Genomic DNA, 19,691 nt, shown 5'->3' on the forward strand with positions numbered 1-19,691 from the left:
ACTATAGCACTCTGAACTCCATTTACACTAGTTAAAATAAACTGAGGATAATAAAGGGGCAAAGTAGGAGGCAGAGAAAGAAACTGGGACATTTTAAACACTGCTGAAAAAGGGGGAGAGTATTAATCATAAATATCCCTGTCCCAAAGCAGGACTATTCTTGCCAAAGTGGAGATCATGGGTCTTACCGTAGTGAAATGTTGTGCCATCACACAGTGTCACAAATCATCCCAAGCAATGTCATGTTTGTTTTTATTATTTTTTATTATTATTTGGACAATGTATATACATATGTACAAAAACACCTATGCCTACTTTTTTCTTTTTTACAATTTCATGTGATTTACAAAACAGGACAGCAAAATAACTTAGAAAGGATACGAATACTGTACAAAAATAAAATGGATTAAACTTGTAAAGGTTGGTTTTTACAGTGTTACAGATTTGTTAATCTGTCATAAAACAGCATTTGAAGAGCATTTGAAGTTCTGGTGCATACTGGGCTACAGTAAGTCCATCACCAAACAGAAAAGAAACCTATATAGAAGTCATCAGAATTGTTCACAAAAGATGTTGTATAGCTATAGTTTTAAAGCCATGGCTTCTCTAGGAAGGTCTTTCAGAACTGAGGAGAGGAGCCGCCTTCACATCAGCACTCTTTAAAGAATTTTCAAAGTAATGTGGCAAGTGTGTTTGCAGAGAGCTTGATCTTTCTTTCTTCTCAACATTTGCAAACAGTCCCTTCCAACACTACTTTTTCTTAAAAAGATTACAGCTGATTTTTTTACCACATTTTGAAGTTTGCATGTAAAACCCATAGACTGTTTTTACAACAAGAGACAAACACATCTTACTTTATCTTGATTTTGTTGTTGTTAGTAGTAGTAGTTAATAAACTTTGGGCAGCTTTTGATGTTACTTTTGGAAGACCCCTAAGAAGCATGGTTTACACTTCAATACTAATCATGCTTATTTGAAAGCAAGTCTCCCAAATTCAGTGAAACCTGCCTTCAAGTAAGTGTCTTGAGAATTACAGCCAAAGAAACAGTCTTCTGCTTCTAAGAGTAGAGTCATGACCCTCCTTGAGACTTGTCCTATATACATATCTCTTCTTGGGGCACAGGCATGTACGCTACTTTTCCCATAACATTTCCATGAATACATCTGGGTCTATATACATGTTTGGGCCTGGAAACCCTTGCCACCATTTTTCCGCTGCAAAGCAATGAGGAGACAGAACAACTTGTATGACAGAAGCAGCAGGATTACAGCCTTGCTGATTGATTTCCCTTCCAGTCCATTGCAGCCACATTCCTCTGCTTAACTCAGCTTCAGTAAAAGATAGTGAGGAAGAGTTTAGTACCATCCCAGCTATCATTTCTTTCCTGAAAAATAATTATTTTATCCCCTGAATTGCTTTCACACAAAAGAAGTGGCATCCAAAATTCCCAAACAGAGCATGCATCTACACTGTAGAAAAAATGCAGTTTGACACCACTTTTAACTGCCATGGCTCCATCCTACAGAAAGTGGGATGTGTAGATTTGTGAAGCACCAGCACTCTTTGGCAAAGAAGGCTAAAGACCTTGTAAAACTACAAACCCCAAAATTCCATAGGATGTAGCTATAGCAGTTAAAGTGGTGATGAACTGCATTATTTCTACAATGTAGATGTACTAAGTGTTTGAACAGTTACTTTTCCAAGTTATTTTGTAGACCCTAACTTCCAGAATCCCCCATCTATACAGTGGTCATACTGAGTGGGGGATTATGAGAGTTACAGTCCAGAAAAGTTACCTTTCCATGCTATGTTCCCAACATGATACTTGCCACCAAACACATATAGCAGCCCTTTAAGACCTAGTTATGCACACCCATATCTGCTTAAAGTAACATAGGAAGCAGTCCAATGTCACTCTGTGGCCAAGGACTGGTGCACATGATGGCTTCACTGATAGTGGTAGTTCTCCTTCCATCATGCACCAAGAGAGCCACGAAGGCTCCTTGTACTGAAGGAGCTGTCTGACTTGTATAATGCTAGCAAAACCAGCCACACACCTTAGTGTGAAGACACAGATGTTAAACTACAAGTAAGACAACTATTCACCACAAACTGATGGCTGCACTAAAAACAAGTACTGTACTACCACCATAAGCAGAGTGGTCATGCGCACCTCACTATAGTGACAATTAAGAGCATATTTTCTCTCACATTCTGGTACTCTCTGGGTATGTTGAACTGCAACTCCTATAATCTCCAGCCAGCCTTTTAGCTGGGAATGATAGAAGTTGGGCTCCAGGTTATGGGAAGGCGGATCAAGAGTTCACAAATTTGAATGTTAAATGGTTTTTGGAATTTTTTTTTTGGCTGTTTTTGGAATTTTTTTAAAATGGAAGATCTATTAAGAGAATAAACCTAAACATTAAGTTTATACATTCTATGATAGCCTTTGCACATTAAGAATGTTTTTTTAAGAGAGGAACAATTCATGTGATTTTTAAAAAAATTATATTCTGCTTACAGGCTGTGCGTAAATGCATTTTTAGGGCACAGCAGAGTGTTATTTCTGGCTGTTTGGCTGGTCTGGTTAAGGCAAAGCAATTCCTATAGCCTACAGTATACAAGGGAACCACATGGATGGAACTACTGGGCCTCCTTGGACCTTCTAACCTGAGAGGCCAGGTGATAGCCCCCGGCTGGGGGTGGAGGTGACCACGCAGTGTGGAAATCATCTCCCTCAGGAATGCAGGCTAGTGCCCTAACCACTATGCCACTACACCTCATTTTCTCATGTGTCTCAGTCTCCCATCTGACCTAATTATTTGTTAAGGAGGTGTCGTTCACTGTGCCTGTGGCTTGCCTTATGAAATAACAACACTCAGCATCCAGACTCTAGATAGCTAATACTGCACTTGTCCTATATCAGAGCAACAGTATTGTTCTAGTTGAATTAGCAAGACTTCCAAAGGAATCTAGGCTCTGACAAGTTGGTCTTGTATAGCAGGGGAGGACAGTTGGAACGATACGACTTTGTGAGTTGCTGGCCTACCTCAAGGTCCTCACCCTAACACACAAGGCAGCATTAACAGTACTGGTAAAGCAGAATACTTTTTACACAAGAGCGATAGAAATAGCCAGGCTACCTATTTTTTATAAGGAAGAACAAACGTCCCTACAACTTATTTTGGACACCAGAAATTAATTTTGGTTTTATCATAAAACAAACGTTTCAAAAGCTGAAACGGAGGTAGAAAGTGTGCTTGGTTTCCTGACATGTCTTCACTGAAGAAAACTCATCCCTTTTTGCTTTTAAAATGCCATAGATTGTTCTTTGCCCCTAACACCTTTATTTAGAAGCCGTTCTCTTCGCATAGACAGATTTTATAATGAACCACACAGGTAAAAATGCTAGATGCATACTGAGTTCTAGTGCTGGAAGCCACAGACAATTGTAGAATACTCTACTCTCTGAGATGTTGTTTTATTTTTTTCTAGGAAGCTAGCTTTTTATCAGGTGAAACAAAGAAGATACTGTCATTGCAGGTGTACTTTACAAGAGTTGTATATGTACAGATCTTTACAATGATGGGGCAAATTGATCCTGATATAATCCCACTATCTGCAATGTGATTATCTCAGAGATCAATTTAGCCCTATATACAGAACAGTTGCACCTTGTCTTCCTTCATGCGAAGGAGGAGTAAAGAACATACAACCAGGAGAACATTTCTGGGGTTGATGGGGTGGGTGTCTGTAAACATAATGCTCCACCATTACAAGAGATGGGGGAGGGAAAGTCCATGACTACAACCTCTGTAAGGTTCATGCTTTTAACATTAACAAAGATGACAGTTTGGCTAGACGCAAAAGATTTCCCCCCAATGATGTGTTTGCTCCTGTTTGAAAGAGCAAACCTGAGCATATAAGCAGGTGAAATATTGCCATTATCATTAACTATATCAAGCCTGCCACACAGAATGAGATTGCACAGTACATCAGGGCAAGGCTTGTGTTGTAAAGAAATATTTCAACATACCTCCCGCGTGGTAGTTTTAATTACCTCATTGTTGTTGTTATTGTTGTTGATTCCCCCCCACCCTCATTCTCTGTACAACAGCTGCAACTTATGAAAAGGTAGAAGTCTGTTGAAAAGTTTTTAAAAATGAGTTGTAGTTGTCTCTGATTGAGCAGAGACTATTTTGTGGGTGGGGGGAAGATATCTGTTCCCACCACAAATGCACATATTTCCCGTTGGCTGATACAGGAATCTGGCAAGTAGATGAAAAGAATGCACCATTGAGAGAGAGAGAGAGACAGTCAGTCATAAGGAAAAAACCTTTACAAAAGTGGTAGCTTATCAAGATGGTAGCTGCTGTTATGCATTCATTCCAACAAAATACAGCAGAATAAAGCACTGTTAGTGGTATTCATATAGTACAGTACGGTATACGCTTTTCAGATGAAAATCTAAGAACAGCTGAAAGAAGGAAAATATTATGATCTCATATTTCTGCCACATTCTTTACAGTGGCTTGTTGCAGTGTTGTTATTTTTTCCCAATAGCAAGCCAAAAACCAAACCACATATGTATGATACCAGCTTATTTCTTGTTTTCCTTTTTTGTTTAGTAATTTTCACCAGGGAAAAAAGGAGCAGCTTATACTCAAAAGTTTAGCTTTTTTTAAAAAACAACAACCATCAAAAGACCTGGTTGTACCAAACAGGTCTTCCTGAGTATAAATTTCAGCTTCATTCTTCTTTCATTAGTTTTGTATACCAATTCACTAATAACAACAACAGATGTAATGGTTTTTTTTACCCTTTAACAGTCTTGAATAGAATGGATCATTGAGAAAGAGAAGCGAACCTTCTTCTAAGGATGTGCTATGGAGCTTTTTTTTTAAAAAAAAAAACCTCAAGAAATACTTACGTGTGTTGGAAAGTGGTTTTCCTAAACTTTTTTTGTTTTGTTTTTCTTTTAAATACAAGCAGCATTACATTAGTCAACAAAACAAGTCCATGACACAGCAATCACAAAGAGCTTGGAATCACTACTGTGGTGTCACAGGTCAAACCACCCAGTCAGACATATATACACCAGTGTTGATTCTTTAAACTATATATATAAAAAAGTTGCATTATTTCTGCTGATCCCCACAGTCTTTCCCCCCTCCCCACTCCCACCCAGCAGCCACTGATTTAAGACTGTTGTTGGTAGCATAGTAGGGGTAGATGGGACAAAATATTAAACCTTTTGTTTTTAAACATCCAGCTACATGTGCTTTAAAAATGCAAGTAGGGGGAATATCACTGTACAGTGACAGACATATTTGTGCTGATCAGTTATGCCCCCTTTGATGGTGGTGGTCTCCCCCTCCATCTCCGCCAGTCATTCCTTCAAAAGGAGGCAGAGCTGGCCTTTTTAGATCGCTTGATCATGCTGGGGTGGAATTCAGTATGGCGACGGGCATGCTTTGTCAGGTGGTCACTCCTCATGAACCGCTTCTCACAGAGTGGACATCGGAACTGCTTCTCCCCAGTGTGGGTTCGGTAGTGCCGTGTTAACTCATCAGAGCGCGAAAACTTTTTAAGGCAATCTGGCCAAGTGCAAGGGAATGGGCGTTCACCTGGAAAGGGAGAAGCAGAGAATTAAAAGAAGCAGAGATATAAGCGGTAAGGCTAGCATTTGATTGATTAGAAGTTTGAACACTGAACACAAGTATATCAGTGCAGATAATATTTTGAGGGAAGTCAACGATTGCTGTCATGGAAGTAACTCAGGCCATTTTTGGCTGTTTACTTATTGCAAAATGTCTTGTCAATATCAAGGTTTCAGATTCTACTAAACCAGTGCCATCAGCAGGAAAACCCAGAGCTTGGGCTGGTTACAGTCTTCTTTCTTTTATGCGAGGTGGGGCACTATAGTTCCCAGATTCTCCCAGGCAGCATGTTCACTAGTCAGGCTGGATGGAGTGACTTTTCCCAAGCTCTGGGAACATCTCTTGCATAAATATAGATGAGAGACATGCAAACTGCCATGGAACTATACAACAGGGTAGTTTGCCCAATTCTGGCAATAGGTTTAACTATAGCTTTCTGGAATCCTCAATGCAGAGAGGTTTCCTGCTTTGTAAGATACTGAGCAGCCAAACTTTTATCCAATATTTAAAGCCACTGGCTCTGTTGCTCTTCTGTATTCAGCCATGGCTTTTAATCTGTACAGAACAAATTGATTGGATTAATTAATTCTTTTAGCCTTAATAGCAGCAGAACAACTGCAGAAATTTCCTATAAGAAGAAATACCAAAAGCGATACCTTCAAACAAATTTGCCATCCTTTAACCTGGAAAGTTATGGGTGGTGCTATGTTAGCATAGCATGAAGAAAAGACATCAAAGATCCCACTGAGAACTTATTCTTGATGGGTATTTAGTTATTTTATGTCACTAATAGGATGCCAGACAAAATGTAGACACAGATAATTCACAAAAAATGTAGACTAACTCATCCTGAACAAAATTGTCATAAATTTGTACAGCACTATCAGTTTAACAACTTAATCTTTCATCTAATCATCATGGTCATTACTGTCATCATCCTCATCCTCATATAATCAGCCCTCGGTATCTGTGGACATGCCACCTGCAGATTGCAGTATCCGCAGTCGGCAAGCCCACGTTGTCCCCAATGGTGGTGCAGGCACATAGCCATGCCACCATTAGGGACAAATATTCTGGCAACTGTATTTAAAGCAGTTCCACATCTTTCCAATTTTACCCATGGATTAGGTTACCTAAGCTCCTTTTTAAATTTTAAAAACTGGTGCCAGAATCTTTGTCCCTAATGCCAGTGTGGCTGCATACACACGCCACCGTTGAGGTCAGTGTGGACTTGAGCATCTGCGGATTTTGGTATCCGTGGGAGGTCCAGAGCAGATCCCCCGTGGCTCCCAAGGGCTGACTGTATTTAATCTGTTTAAATGTATCATCATCATCATCATCATCATCATCATCACCATCATCATCATCATCATCATCATCTTGCTGCTATTGTTGTTGTTGGCTAGTATCCAGTTGGGTAGTTAAAAATCCATCCTGAGAGTCACACATTCAAGACGGCTTTGTATTCATAATCCCTACATTTAGGGTTTACATAGTGACCACATGTGCAAAGAAGTTGAATAAAAAAGTGTTCACCTGCTGATTAAAGGACAAGAAGGGAGGCATGCTAGCCTCTCCAGTGGGGGATCACAAAAGCCGGGGAGCAATGCAGGAATTTTTCCAGCTTTTAAAAATTCTGGGTGCATTTAGAAAACTGCAAAGTTAGCTTTCCAGTTCAGATTAGTCAATCAATATAGGCGACCATATGATCTACCATTCCATATCAGTTAGATCAATGTCTTTGATTTTAACAATTAGGCCACAATCCAGCAGAGTCATGGACCATTTATATCTCAATGGAATTTAACTGTGCATTCTTATGTACTAGTAGTATCAAGCTGATGTAAAGAAATATAAACTGAAGCTCTAAAGCTGCAGTCCTACAATTGTCCATCTGATGATGAACCCCATTTAACACATAGGAACTTTAACACAAAGATGCACAGAATTGCTCTCTGAAATACTGTGCACCCTTGCCTTATGCGAGGGATCCATTCTGGACCCCCCCTCCGTATAGGCAAATTCCATGAATGATTAAGGCCCCTTCATTTGAATGGGGTGCGGTGCCGCAGCACATAGCACGGTGTGCGCCATTAGCGCACACCCCATTCACTATATTTGGGCTCACTATTAACGTGACCTCAAGTCTGCATATGGCAAGACCATGTACAGTGCGGGTGTGCTGCATGTATGGTACAGATAAATTCAATGCTTAGAACAGCATTGGAGGGAAGGACTACAGATCCCAGAATCCCCTAGACAACATGAGCAGTGGACATGTATATTTCAAACCATCATAATTCTCATCATCAATGGCAAACATTGAATGAATCAGAGAAGGCCTCTTATCATACAACAGATTACTCAGGAGGATGGAAAGTTAATTGAGTAGACCTCTTGTGTGTGTCAGCTACTTGGAAAGCCAAGCCATCTAAATCCTTTCATGTCCTATTGACTTTTAATGGTTTAGGTGCTCACCTAAACAGAGAAGATATTTTCCACAATCACTGCCAAAGATGAATGGGGTTTTGTTGTTGTTGTTGTTGTTGCTAAATGCAGAAGTAGACTGGAATGTTGGTCAGAGGATCTTTTGCTATTAAGATCTTCAGACTGTTTCACCTGGACAGTTGCCATGTGGCATGAGAAGCCAAGGAGTAAGAACAAGGACAGTTCAGTTTTCTATGAATCATCTCTACAAACCTGTGTCAGTTTTCTTTCCCCTTTTCTTTTTCACTGGCACCAGCAGCTTGTAAGATGTGATTAATTATTTTTGTATCTATGTGCCTGCTAAGACTCTCACACATGGCATTTTAATAGACTCAACTGTAGCTTTGAGGAATGAGTGTAAAAAGAACCCACATTCTAAATAAATAAAGAAAAATACATCTGCTCTATCTACCACTTCGGCTGATTTGATCAAGAAAATGTAACTGCTAACCAATCTCCTTCGAAGCTTCAACAAGGACTGATGTGACTAAAAGTCAAAACCCAACATTCTCAAAGCAAAATTCAGATAACTAATGACATATGCTATCAAAGCCATTTACTCTGAGTAAACAACCATTAAGAACTAGCTTTACTCCTACAGACTGCTCGCAGAGACATTAACATTCACATTACAGATCTGTGAGGATGGTATAATCTGCAACATATTCATAGCCACACGTGGCTTCCAGTCCTTTCAAATCCAACAGACATAACAAGATTTTAACATAAAACGTCAGTCTCTAGGTTAAAGCAAACAGAACCTACAGAAAGGGACTGTACATACTTAGAGTATACTTCGAGTCTGAAACATCCAATCTTTGTTGAAAGGCAAGTGATTTGTAACATGGGCCTAAAGACCCTGAAGGTACCAGATCCCATGTGATCTTGGAAGCTAAGCAGGGTCAGTCCTGGTTAGCACTTGCATGGGAGCACCTACAAATACCAGTTGCTGTAGTTTATATTTCAGAGGAAGGAACTGGCATATTCATCTTTGAGTATTACTTGCCTACAAAAACTCTATGAAATTCATGGGGTTGCCATAAGTCAAGAGGTAGCTTGAAGGCACATACACACATATACACAGAGCAAAATAAGTTATATCCAACACAAGCTTCACAAAGTTACAGATTTTGGACTACAACTCACATAAACCTCAGCCAAGCATGGGTACATGAATTCTGGAAGTTGTAGAGCAAAAAACCTGTACCTTTCACGAGCTCTGTACAATTCAAATTATGCACATGTGCACAAACTGCGCATCACTTTTCATGAAACTGATGTTTGCATGTAAGTCAAACAGGCAGGGAAAATGTATGAGGCAGTCTGCAGCCCCTTGTGCACTTCCAGAGTCCTTTCAGCACTGTAGTGTATGTACAAAATTTCAGAATAAATAGGCTTCCCTATCCAGTTTGTTTAAAACGAGGGCTATATGGAGCTGCATCTTTTGATGGCAGGTATGGCAGCGTGGAGTGGGAGTGATCATGGGTGCAACAGATTCTATGCATTTACAAGGATTCAGATGCCCTAAATCCCATTAGTTAGCTGTGGGTTGAGCAGACCAACTAAGTCAGCTGTTGACTGGTGAATCAACAAGTAGGTAAATTCCATTAATTCAATAGATTGACTTTAGTTGGGGCTAGCAGTAGGACAATTGACAGTTGATTGGCTAGATGACTGCATATTCTCAAATACAGTTTCAGAATCCTATGGCCTAGAAACTTGTTTTTCTAAAACTAAACCAGAATGAAAGTTGTAATTAGTAGGAATCAAAATACTATAGCAGACTTGCAGACTGTTATCAGCCAGTGATGTCAATACAAATGGATATTGATGCTTTTATGCTCCCTTATGGAAGTCTCATGAATGCAGTACATAGTAGGTATAGATGCCAGTTCTTGATTGCCAACCAGATTCTTGGCAATAGTGACAAGAGTCACAATCCTAGCTAACTTTGCTTACAGTACCAGTAACTGTCTTGTTTAAACTTACATAGGGGAGTTATGTTTATGGTAGTTTCAGCGTTACACTCAAACTAGGCCATAGTTGCTACTTGTAGTTGAAACTAACTGTAAAGCAACTACAGCTTTGTCATATCAGTCTATGCACTAATTAAGATGCAGACAGTCTTGTTGTCTGCTCTTTCCATACAATAAACTTGAGGTCTGGCATTTTAAATTTCAACAAATGCAGAAAACTGTGGAGCCTCTTCCCAGAGTTATGCCCTGGTGTTGCTGCTGCTTCCAAAAAGCTATAAAACTTTCCTAGTCCACTAAGTACAGTGGTCCCTTGTTACCTGCTAGGGTTTGGTCCCAGGCCCACCAGTGGATACAAAAATCTGTAGGTGCTCAAGTCCCATTAAATGCAATGGATAGTAAAATACTATCTCTGATATAAAATTGCAAAATCAAAGTTTGATTTTTGGAATTTGTATCTTTTTGGAATATTTCCAAATTGTGGATGATTGACTCCATGGATAAAAAATCTGTGGCTATGGAGGGCTGACTGTATTTCAAGGGACCATTTACATTTTCTAAGGCTTCGGCTGCTTACATGTACCTTTATAATGATTTAGTATTTTTTAATCCAATTTTTTTATGTACAAAGATATGAGAGTAATCACTAATTATCTAATAGTCAATGTAAGAATAACTGGTAATTAAATGGGAAGTTGAAAGACCAAAGAAAAAACTGGTCCTGATCAGAGGTGGACAATCTGTGTTCCTCTAGATATTGTTGGATTGCAACTTCCATCTACTCTAGTTAATACAGTCGTACTATAATGACAACAGTGAACGATATCAAGAGATGCAATCCAACAACAAATGTCTGGTGAGCCCTAGTTGTCCACTCCTATTCTTGATGGAAACAACACAATGAAGCACACCAGGACAATGGCTTTACAAATTGTAAGCCCTCGTCTCTGCTAGAATTAACCAAGGCCTCATTCCCACTTACAAAAAAAAAGCAGTTTGTGATCCGAATTGATAGATCGATTCAACAGTGGAGCGTGGTTCCCATTACATTTGCCCCAGTCACATTTCCCCCCTGCAAAATAGCCCATTTGTGGTTCACATTCACAAATGAATCTGTTCAAAATGGACCTGCTCCAGCCTGCTGAAGGGCAAATTTAAATCGATTCTGATTGCATCTGGTTCACACTTGCGCAGAATCGATTTACCCAAAAAGACGTGGAAAACATCAATGTCAAAAAGACGCAGGTTAAATGGGTCTAGCGTGTGGCCCCCTCACTGAATCGCTTCAGCGATTTGATTTACGTGACAACCAGGGTATTTTGAACCAGTTCAAACCAAATTGCGATCCGGTTTAAAAGGTAGTGGGAATGAGGCTCAAGATAAAATACTGAGATTAGAAGTGCCTATCCATAGCCTCACCTTGTTAGTAATAGCAAACATAGTGGAAACTTGCATGAAGCCAAAGCATTGTTCAGTGGTACTGTAAATGCAACTTCAGTTAAAACACAAACAAGATTGAATCAGGTTTTAAATGAGCTGATAGCATATACACAATAGTTTCAAGACCAAAATCCCCAACTATTGCTTTCTAGATGTCCAGTTTCTATCTTGTATGGTTCCAATTTTTTTGTCACTCTTGTGAACATTGTGATGGTGGCACCAGTATTTTGAATGTCCTTCACTTCTATAAAGTTTCCAGTATCTGCTGCATGGAAACAAGCACAATGGTAACACTGTTAGACCTTGTTTATTAAAGAATCAAAGTCCTAGGAAAGGGACAAGGGAGATGTAAATTGCTGTTGTCCTGAAAGATATGTGATCTGCCAGGAGTGGTTGACCATTATTGGCTATCCTAACTGAGGCTTAAGGGATGTGGAAGTCCAAAACATCCAGAGGATCAAAGGATGAAAACTACTGATTTAGACCGACTACTGCTTAGGCACAGATAGCTCCAACAATACCAATTTGGAATATATGACCTTGTTGACAAAAGTATGGGTGAGGGTGATCATAAAGAGACTGATGCATTTGATCCTCTACTTTGTACATAGACAAGAAAAGGACTATACTATATAGAATTCATTTACCAACTCTTAAAAGCCAGTGTGGAGCCAGTGACTTTCCAGCATAGCCCAATAGTCAGGGAAGATGAAAGTTGAACCCAACAACATTGACAGAACCACAAACTCCCCACACCATGCCAAAGAAATCAACAAATCTATCTCTTAGATAAGCCTTCCCCAAACCTAGAGGTATTTGAGAACAACTCTCACCATCCACAGCCAGTAATGGCCAGCTTGGCTGTTGATGATCAGTTCTATTCCAACTAGGGTTGCCATAAGCCGGCTGGGGGCGGGACAATCCCGGGTTTTGACCACTAGGGGGCGTCCCTGCACGGTTTCCTCCTTGTCCCGGGTGGATGAGGTTGCCTTTGCTGGCCCTTGCAGAGCTGCGCGCAGGGCTAATGAGGAGGACTTCCTCCTCCTCAGGCTGGGTCCTCCAGGCCTGAGCCTGTGAGGGCTGGCAGGGGGCGGGGCTGTTCCAGCCCCAGTCTGCCCCCATTGGCCAGCCAGACTCAGGAGGAGGAGTTCCTCCTCTCTTGGGCTGGGCTGCAGCCAGAGGGGAAAGGAAAGGGCCATTTCCTTTGCCCTTTTTTGGTGCCAGCGAGGAGGAGGAGGAGGAGGATGAAGAGGAGGAGAAGGAGAAGGAGAAGGAGATAGTACTGTATGTGTTTTTTAAACTGTATTTTTAAAGTGCATTTTTAAGCTGTATTTTTTAAACTGTATTTTTAAAGTGCATTTTAAAGTGCCTTTTCTGTGTATTTTTGATGCTTTTAATGCTAACAATTGTCCCTTGCTTCCACAAGGATAGTGTGGTGATGATGTGATTTGAGTCAGCTTCTGAAGTTGAGAGAGTGTCACCTTCCAAAGTGTGGTTTTGGTGTATTTTTTGTGCTTTTAATGCTAACAAGTCTCCCTTGTTGTGACAATGATGGTGATGATGGTGATGGTGATATTGATATCAGCAAGCCTCTCAGGCATGGCCAATGTTAGCTGCTCTGATTTTTACAAACTCATGTGCAGTGAAAAAAAATCAAAGTCCCTTGACTAAGTACACACTTCTGAGAAGTAGAGTTGGTGCAAGAAACCTGAAACGGCAAATCCACTTCTTGTGAAACCACCTTGACATGTTCAATATGCATAGCCATGTTAAACCATGCTAAGTGTTAAACTCAAGGGGTTTGATTATGGAATAAGCCTCTGAACTGTGCAAGAGGCCATGTTAAGTAAAGCCATGGGAAGTGCCCAAATGTGCTGTTGTGTGTGTTTTGAAATGGAGGGGGGTGGTTTGGGCAGAAAAGGAAGTCCATTTCTGCCATCTGACTAGGAATAATGCCCAAATGTCCTCCATTTTGATCATGCCTAAGAAACATGCATTTATATTAACATTTTTAAAAAGCATCAATTTTTTCCGCATGTCCTCCATTTTTATAAAATGTGCCCTACATTTGAAAAGGTTGTCCTACATTTGCCCTACATTTGTCCCGGTTTGGAGGTCCTGACTTATGGCAACCCTAATTCCAACACATCTGAAGGTTGCCAGACTGGGGAAGCCTCTATCTGGGAGGAGTGTTTAATATTGCTCAGGTCTAAAATGGGATGGAAGGGGCATAAGAAACAGTTTTGGAGCTCATTAATATATTTAACAGTGCAGGGTTTCATATCAAGTAGTAGAGTTATTCTTATGTCAAGGGTATTCGAAATAAAAGTTTGAGACAGAGAACAGTGGAGTGTTATGGTGGTGATATACTATGAGCTACCTAACCTACCCATAACCAAATCACAGAGATAATTACTACCAAAACAATATTAATCTAATTATTTGTACAGTAGTTAGATGGGTCAGGTGCAATGTGGGAGAAGAATCAAATGAATGCCATCACAATATAGGAAACATAAGGTCCCATGTGATGCCCTGTGGGAAGTGAATTCTCCACTTCTTAGAAGGGGAGGAAGAATAATCTATGATTTTAAGAAAATAAGGGATAAAGCAGTCCAGCAGCCCTGTCATTGCTACAACTGTTCTGTACCTTAGTGTATTTTTGTGAAGTGGTAAGACATCAGGTTGGGTAGATTCTACTACAGTAATATTGTCCTCTATATGCCCTCATAAATTCTATCAGGTGTTTGTGTCATGTTATTCTAGTTTATATATTTCTTTCCATTGAGTTTTACCACATACAGTATTCACCCATTAGAGACAACCTCCATTTCTCATTGTGAGAAGCACCCAGCTACGAGCCTTCTCTTCCCACATGATCTTGGGGTAATAATGGGTTCTGGAATGAGAAATACAGGCAGCTGTCAAGTTTATTAATGGCATACTCAGCCATGAAAACTCACTGGATGACCTTGAGCAAGTCACAGTCTCTCAGACTCAAGAGGATGGCACTGGCAAACCCTCTTTGCCAAGAAAACCCTGTGATAAGGTCAGCTTAGGGTGGCCATAAGCTGGTAACAACGTTAAGGTAAACAACACAGAGTCATATGGAAATGGAATCCAAGGAAATAGAATGACTTGTGTGCAGAGTCCTTCCGTGCCCATAAGAACCTGATAAACAGGGTTCCTGATGCACTGCTAGTTCAGCTTTTTCAGATAGAAAACAGAACCAATGTGGAAGCAGAAAAGGAATGTAAAAGGAAGATAACGGACTAACAAAAGCTATGTATTTTTCAAGGAAACAAACACTTTTGACTAAGAGCTCTAGAAAAGACAAGAAGGAAACATAAATATAGTTTAAACTTCTGAATGGAAATGAATGACAATTAGGATCCCCAAATGAACCATAAAAAGTTCCTCAGGGGTAGAGTATTATCCAGAATATGACTGCCTGTACAGACTGAGCATAGCTATTAGTAAAAATGTGCCTAGATTACTCCAGAGAGCTGAGGTAAATTCCTGGCTAAGAAGATCAGTTGTTCCTCTTATACTTTGCTATCCTGCACTTCCTGGCCGGCCTTGAATCTAGCCTACTTGGCAATGGTTTTAATAGCTCCACTACCTTTATGCTGAAGACTTGTACATTAAAGTCATGTAAGGAGGCAGAATAAAATACCAGCACAAATAAATGTCTGCTCTAGCAAACAGCATGTGTGTAGTACAGCTGAATTAGTGAACATTTATTTTATTTTATTTTTATTGTTATTTATTTTATTACAATAGCTCATAGCTTGAGAAAAGACCAGAAAACTGGTTTTAAAGCCAAATCACCTGCTAACGGCCACCTCTTTCTTCCATAAAGTGACCATTTTGAAAATGCCCTATGCATACATTTCTAATACTTTTGAATTATTAACTTGCCCAATATAGTCTCTTCTTGAAACCTTCAAAGTAGTAAAAAATACTCTGTGAGAGGAAGTGAGAGAGGGCATTTTGGGCTGTGGCACCCTGATTGTAAATACCCTTTTCTTACCAAGGCCCATCTGATGCCATTTTGCCTCCAAGTACAAATACAATGGGTGCTTGCTATCTGCAGGAGATTGGTTCCAGGATCCCCATGGATAGCAAAATCCGTGGTTGCTTTAGTCCCATTAAATACAATGGCATAATAAAATGGTGTCCCTTATATAAAATGGAAAGGTCAAGGTTTGCTATTTGGAATTTATTTATTTAATTTTATTTAAAAAAATATTTTCAAGCTGTGGATGCTTGAATCCACAGATAAAAAAATCCATGGATAAAGAGGGCCGACTGTATTGTTCTTTATTAAAGCTTTTGGGACCTAATTGATTTCATTTTTATAAAACAGATCTTAATAGTGTCAAATTTGTTTCATATACTTTTAGTCTGTTTAAGTGATTTCTATTTTTATACATACCGTTTAAGTTAGTTAAACCAATTGTATTGTATACTGAGCTTGTATAATACAGAGTGGGATATAAATGTTTTAATATTAAATGGATAAAATACATCCTGCACTCATTTTTTCTTTTCCAAGAACCACATTTCCATGAATGCTGGATACCACTCAGTGTGCTCAGTCCACACATCACTTGTGTGTGTGTGTGTGTGTTCCCTGTTTTTTATGTTTTGCATTTGTACATGCCTCAGATTTACCCAACACACCTCATTTTTCCTTACTAGTCTTATTTTAATCTCATTCTGGTTGACAATCAACCATTTATACTTTCTATTGAAGGAATATCAAATTTTGAAAGCACCTAATTTTCTATTCTAAAGCATCAACCATTGGTATATACCCCCCATCTCCAAGAATAGAAGTCTTTAACAGGTTTCTGAACTCTAATAGAGTTTTGCCAATAAGAAAAAAAAACATGTTTATTTTGGCAGCATTTTTAATGTTATAATCACGACAGGGTGGTTTTATATGGGGTGTGTTATGTTTTAATTTTTTGCATGTTTTAAATGTTAATTTTATATTGTCCTACGTAGATGACTTTAACTGTTTTAAAATTTTTGCTGTAAAGATTTGAAAAAAATGTTTCTATCTCATGAGCTGCCTTGGGTCCCTTTTTGGGAGAAAGGTGGCATAATAAATAAATAAATAAATAAAATAAAATAAAATAAAATAAAATAAATTAGAGACATTGAAGAGGAAGTTTTACAGAACTGGAGCAACTCCTGAGAAAGTTGAGCTCCTAGTGCCATGAAACAGAGAAATGCACTCACTCATATCCAAGTCACAAAATATATCCTATACCCACCACAAATAACTAAAATGGATCACAGGGAGTACATGTGCACATTCTGAATATGAGTATCAAAGAGTCAGTGTGCCTCTGAAGGCTAGCCAGAGTCACCATTCAGAGGAGAATGAGAGAAGATTGTAACCCTACCTATGGTCATCCTGTGGGATACGGGATGCTGGAAGAGATAGGCTATTAGGCTGATCCAGTTGAGCTTTCTATAAGTTTTAGCCCTTTTAGATGGCGTAGACAACCTAGTGTCTTTCAGATGTTTAGTATTACAACCGCCACCATCCCTAATCTTTTTGCTGGCTAGTGTTGATGGGACCCGTAAGGCCTAAACAGTTGGAGGTCACCAGGAATCCAAGATATGCAGTTGTGTGCACACATACAGTATTTCACCTTTGAAGTTTGCACTTTTTATTCCTTTAAAAAAGAAACCCTGGATGACTGTAAAGAATAATTCCAGAGCTCAGGATTGCATTTCTTTCTGAAGGGGAAAAACCAGGCACACATATTGCAAGCACGTTCCTGCTGCAAGCTGCAAGAGTTATTAGGGAAAAGGATTGAAAATAAAACAGCATAAAATAAAAAAAGCAGCCATAATTATGATTTTAATAGACATCTATAGTAATTTAGACTACGGTTCTTCTGACTGCTATGAAAGAAAAGGCATGCATTTGGAATTTTGTATTTTAGGAGGAAACATGACTAAGTAGTACATGATTTAAAAAATTATGACTGATATGAATAAAAGAGAGAGAATCTTCCCTGCTCCAGAAGTGAGGCTCACTCTTTTTCTAACAAGTCTACCCAGTCACTTCTGGGATTCTTCTGTACCCCGCTGTGTATTCACCCTATTTTGCAAGGTCCTGCAACTCTTCTTATAGCATTTTAAGGGGGCTGGGAGGATTTATGGGAAGGAATGGGGAAAACCCCCTTCTGCCTGTCCAATTTAGAGAAATGACTATATATCAGGATGTGGTGAAGGACACTCTATTAGATAGTTTAGGGATAGATTAGCCCTCACTATTTGTTGATGAGATTGCTTTCCAGGGTTGTAGCTACAGGGGAGCAAAATGAAGCCATGGCCCTCCCAAAAAAATATTCTTTTATCCCAAATGTAATTCTACATCAGAAAATTTCCCAAAATGTCTAGAACTGCAATAAGTTAAAACTTCAGTTAAGCGTGAAGAAATACAGTTTAGGTCTTCAAAGAAAGGGGTGGGTAAAGTTACCAGGGGCATGCATGTACACACAGCAAACATAAGACGTCTAGGTATTAACAATTTTGAGTCTTTCATTCCCTGCAGTGCTAGAAATTTGGAGATTGAAGGAAAATTTCATTCAGATGATAGAATTCTTATTAGGGGAAAGCAATACCCCCATTTTGCCCACTCCCCTCATAGGTGGAATGTGCTTTCATTCTCCATATTAGCTGATTGGAGCCACCATATTGAGAAGCAGTCTATCTGAGCACTAGGAGGGCTGCAGAGTTTCCTTCATGAATATAATTGTGGCCTATCTGGCTGGCTACTGTTGTAAATAAAATGCCAGATCAAATGGAGCCAGTGCATTTTTACACTGTTTATATTTTGGTTTGTAGCTACCTTTAAATACCGCATGTGAGAAACTAGTTGAAAAACAAGACAAAGAAGGTGGAGGCTCTGTACCCATTCCATAAATAAAGGGATATACTGGATAGGGGACAGATGAACCCAAAGCATGCTCTCAGAGTCCACAAGCATGAAAATCCAATCCCCACAAAGGATAAATGCAAAACAATACAAAATACCATGCATGCTTCTTTGTCTCCCAAAGCCTCTGGAATTTGTGACATTCCTCTTGCATCCAGAAGCGCTTAAGAGTCCTGAGCTCTTGTGTTGTCCAGTCATATACCCCCTGCTTGCATTAGCACGAGATCATCCTTGGTTCTCTGGACACCTGTCTATTTAAGCCAGGGATGTGTCAGAACTGTCCAGATGTTATTATTAAGTCTCCATGGATAGGTGAACAGCATCAAGAATGTGTTCAGATTAGACTGTGTTCCCTATTCCAGAATGGTTGCTCTTATCTCTCTGGGCTGTTGGTACTGGCTCTTCTACCCTTTAATTTTTCTTCTAGCACTGATTATTCTGAACAGATGATTACTGGCCAGCCAACAGAGTTTGAAAACCCAATTCCATGGACTTGATCTCAGAATTAAGGATTCCACTCTCACTGAATCCAGATGTTCACAAGCATCTGGATACTTTGTGGCCAGCTGGCAACTTGCTAGAAACATTCACTACAGTTGCAATGATACTGATGCTAGCAAGAAAGAAAATGGATTCAAATCAGACCTTGGAAATATTGCTTTTTGGGCTACAGCTCTGACAAACTTGCCATGCTGGCTGATGTATTCTGGGAGTTGTAGTCCAAAAAGGTAAATTTACTAGCCCTGTCCAAGCCTAATATATGTAAACTTTAATTTCTATGGGAATGGTATCCACTATCAACAAGAATGTGGAAGGTGATGGCTGGTTTTCTTTTGGGCAGTGCTGAGACACAAATGGATATCTGCATCAGGCTCCCTGCACTAATGTGCCATGCACAGTAGGTATGAGCAGCAAATTAGTTGTTCTCACTTGGAAGGAACAAAGGTAATTTGAACTGCTGCATGGCAGAACAGTTCTCAGTGCACTAGTCAAGCAGCAAGAGTGGGAAGCGAGATCTCCAGATTATCCCACTGCAGATAAGGAGCATGAGCAAAATATCTACTTGTCTGTACAGGATATTTTATTGCTGCATTTTTATTGCTGCATTTTATAATCTATGCAAGGCACCTGGCATTCCCTGTATTAAAACAATGAATGCAGGACAG

The 19,691-nt window shown here is 39.6% G+C and overlaps 1 protein-coding gene across 1 annotated transcript in view; it reads right to left on the minus strand.

Annotated features, from left to right (window-relative positions):
* Nucleotides 1-245: 245 nt before the first annotated feature.
* Nucleotides 246-19,691, minus strand: part of LOC149323645 (Krueppel-like factor 9) — a 29,835-nt gene continuing 10,389 nt past the window's right edge. Inside the window, exon 2 of the mRNA XM_089490554.1 lies at nucleotides 246-5,628. Coding sequence (XP_089346680.1) covers nucleotides 5,399-5,628 — 230 coding nt within the window. The 3' untranslated portion in view covers nucleotides 246-5,398. The remainder of the gene's footprint in view (nucleotides 5,629-19,691) is intronic.

Source organism: Sceloporus occidentalis, unplaced genomic scaffold, assembly GCF_023333645.1.
Source record: "Sceloporus occidentalis isolate IW3139 unplaced genomic scaffold, rSceOcc1.0.p SCAF_1, whole genome shotgun sequence".
Taxonomy (NCBI): Eukaryota; Metazoa; Chordata; class Lepidosauria; order Squamata; family Phrynosomatidae; genus Sceloporus; species Sceloporus occidentalis.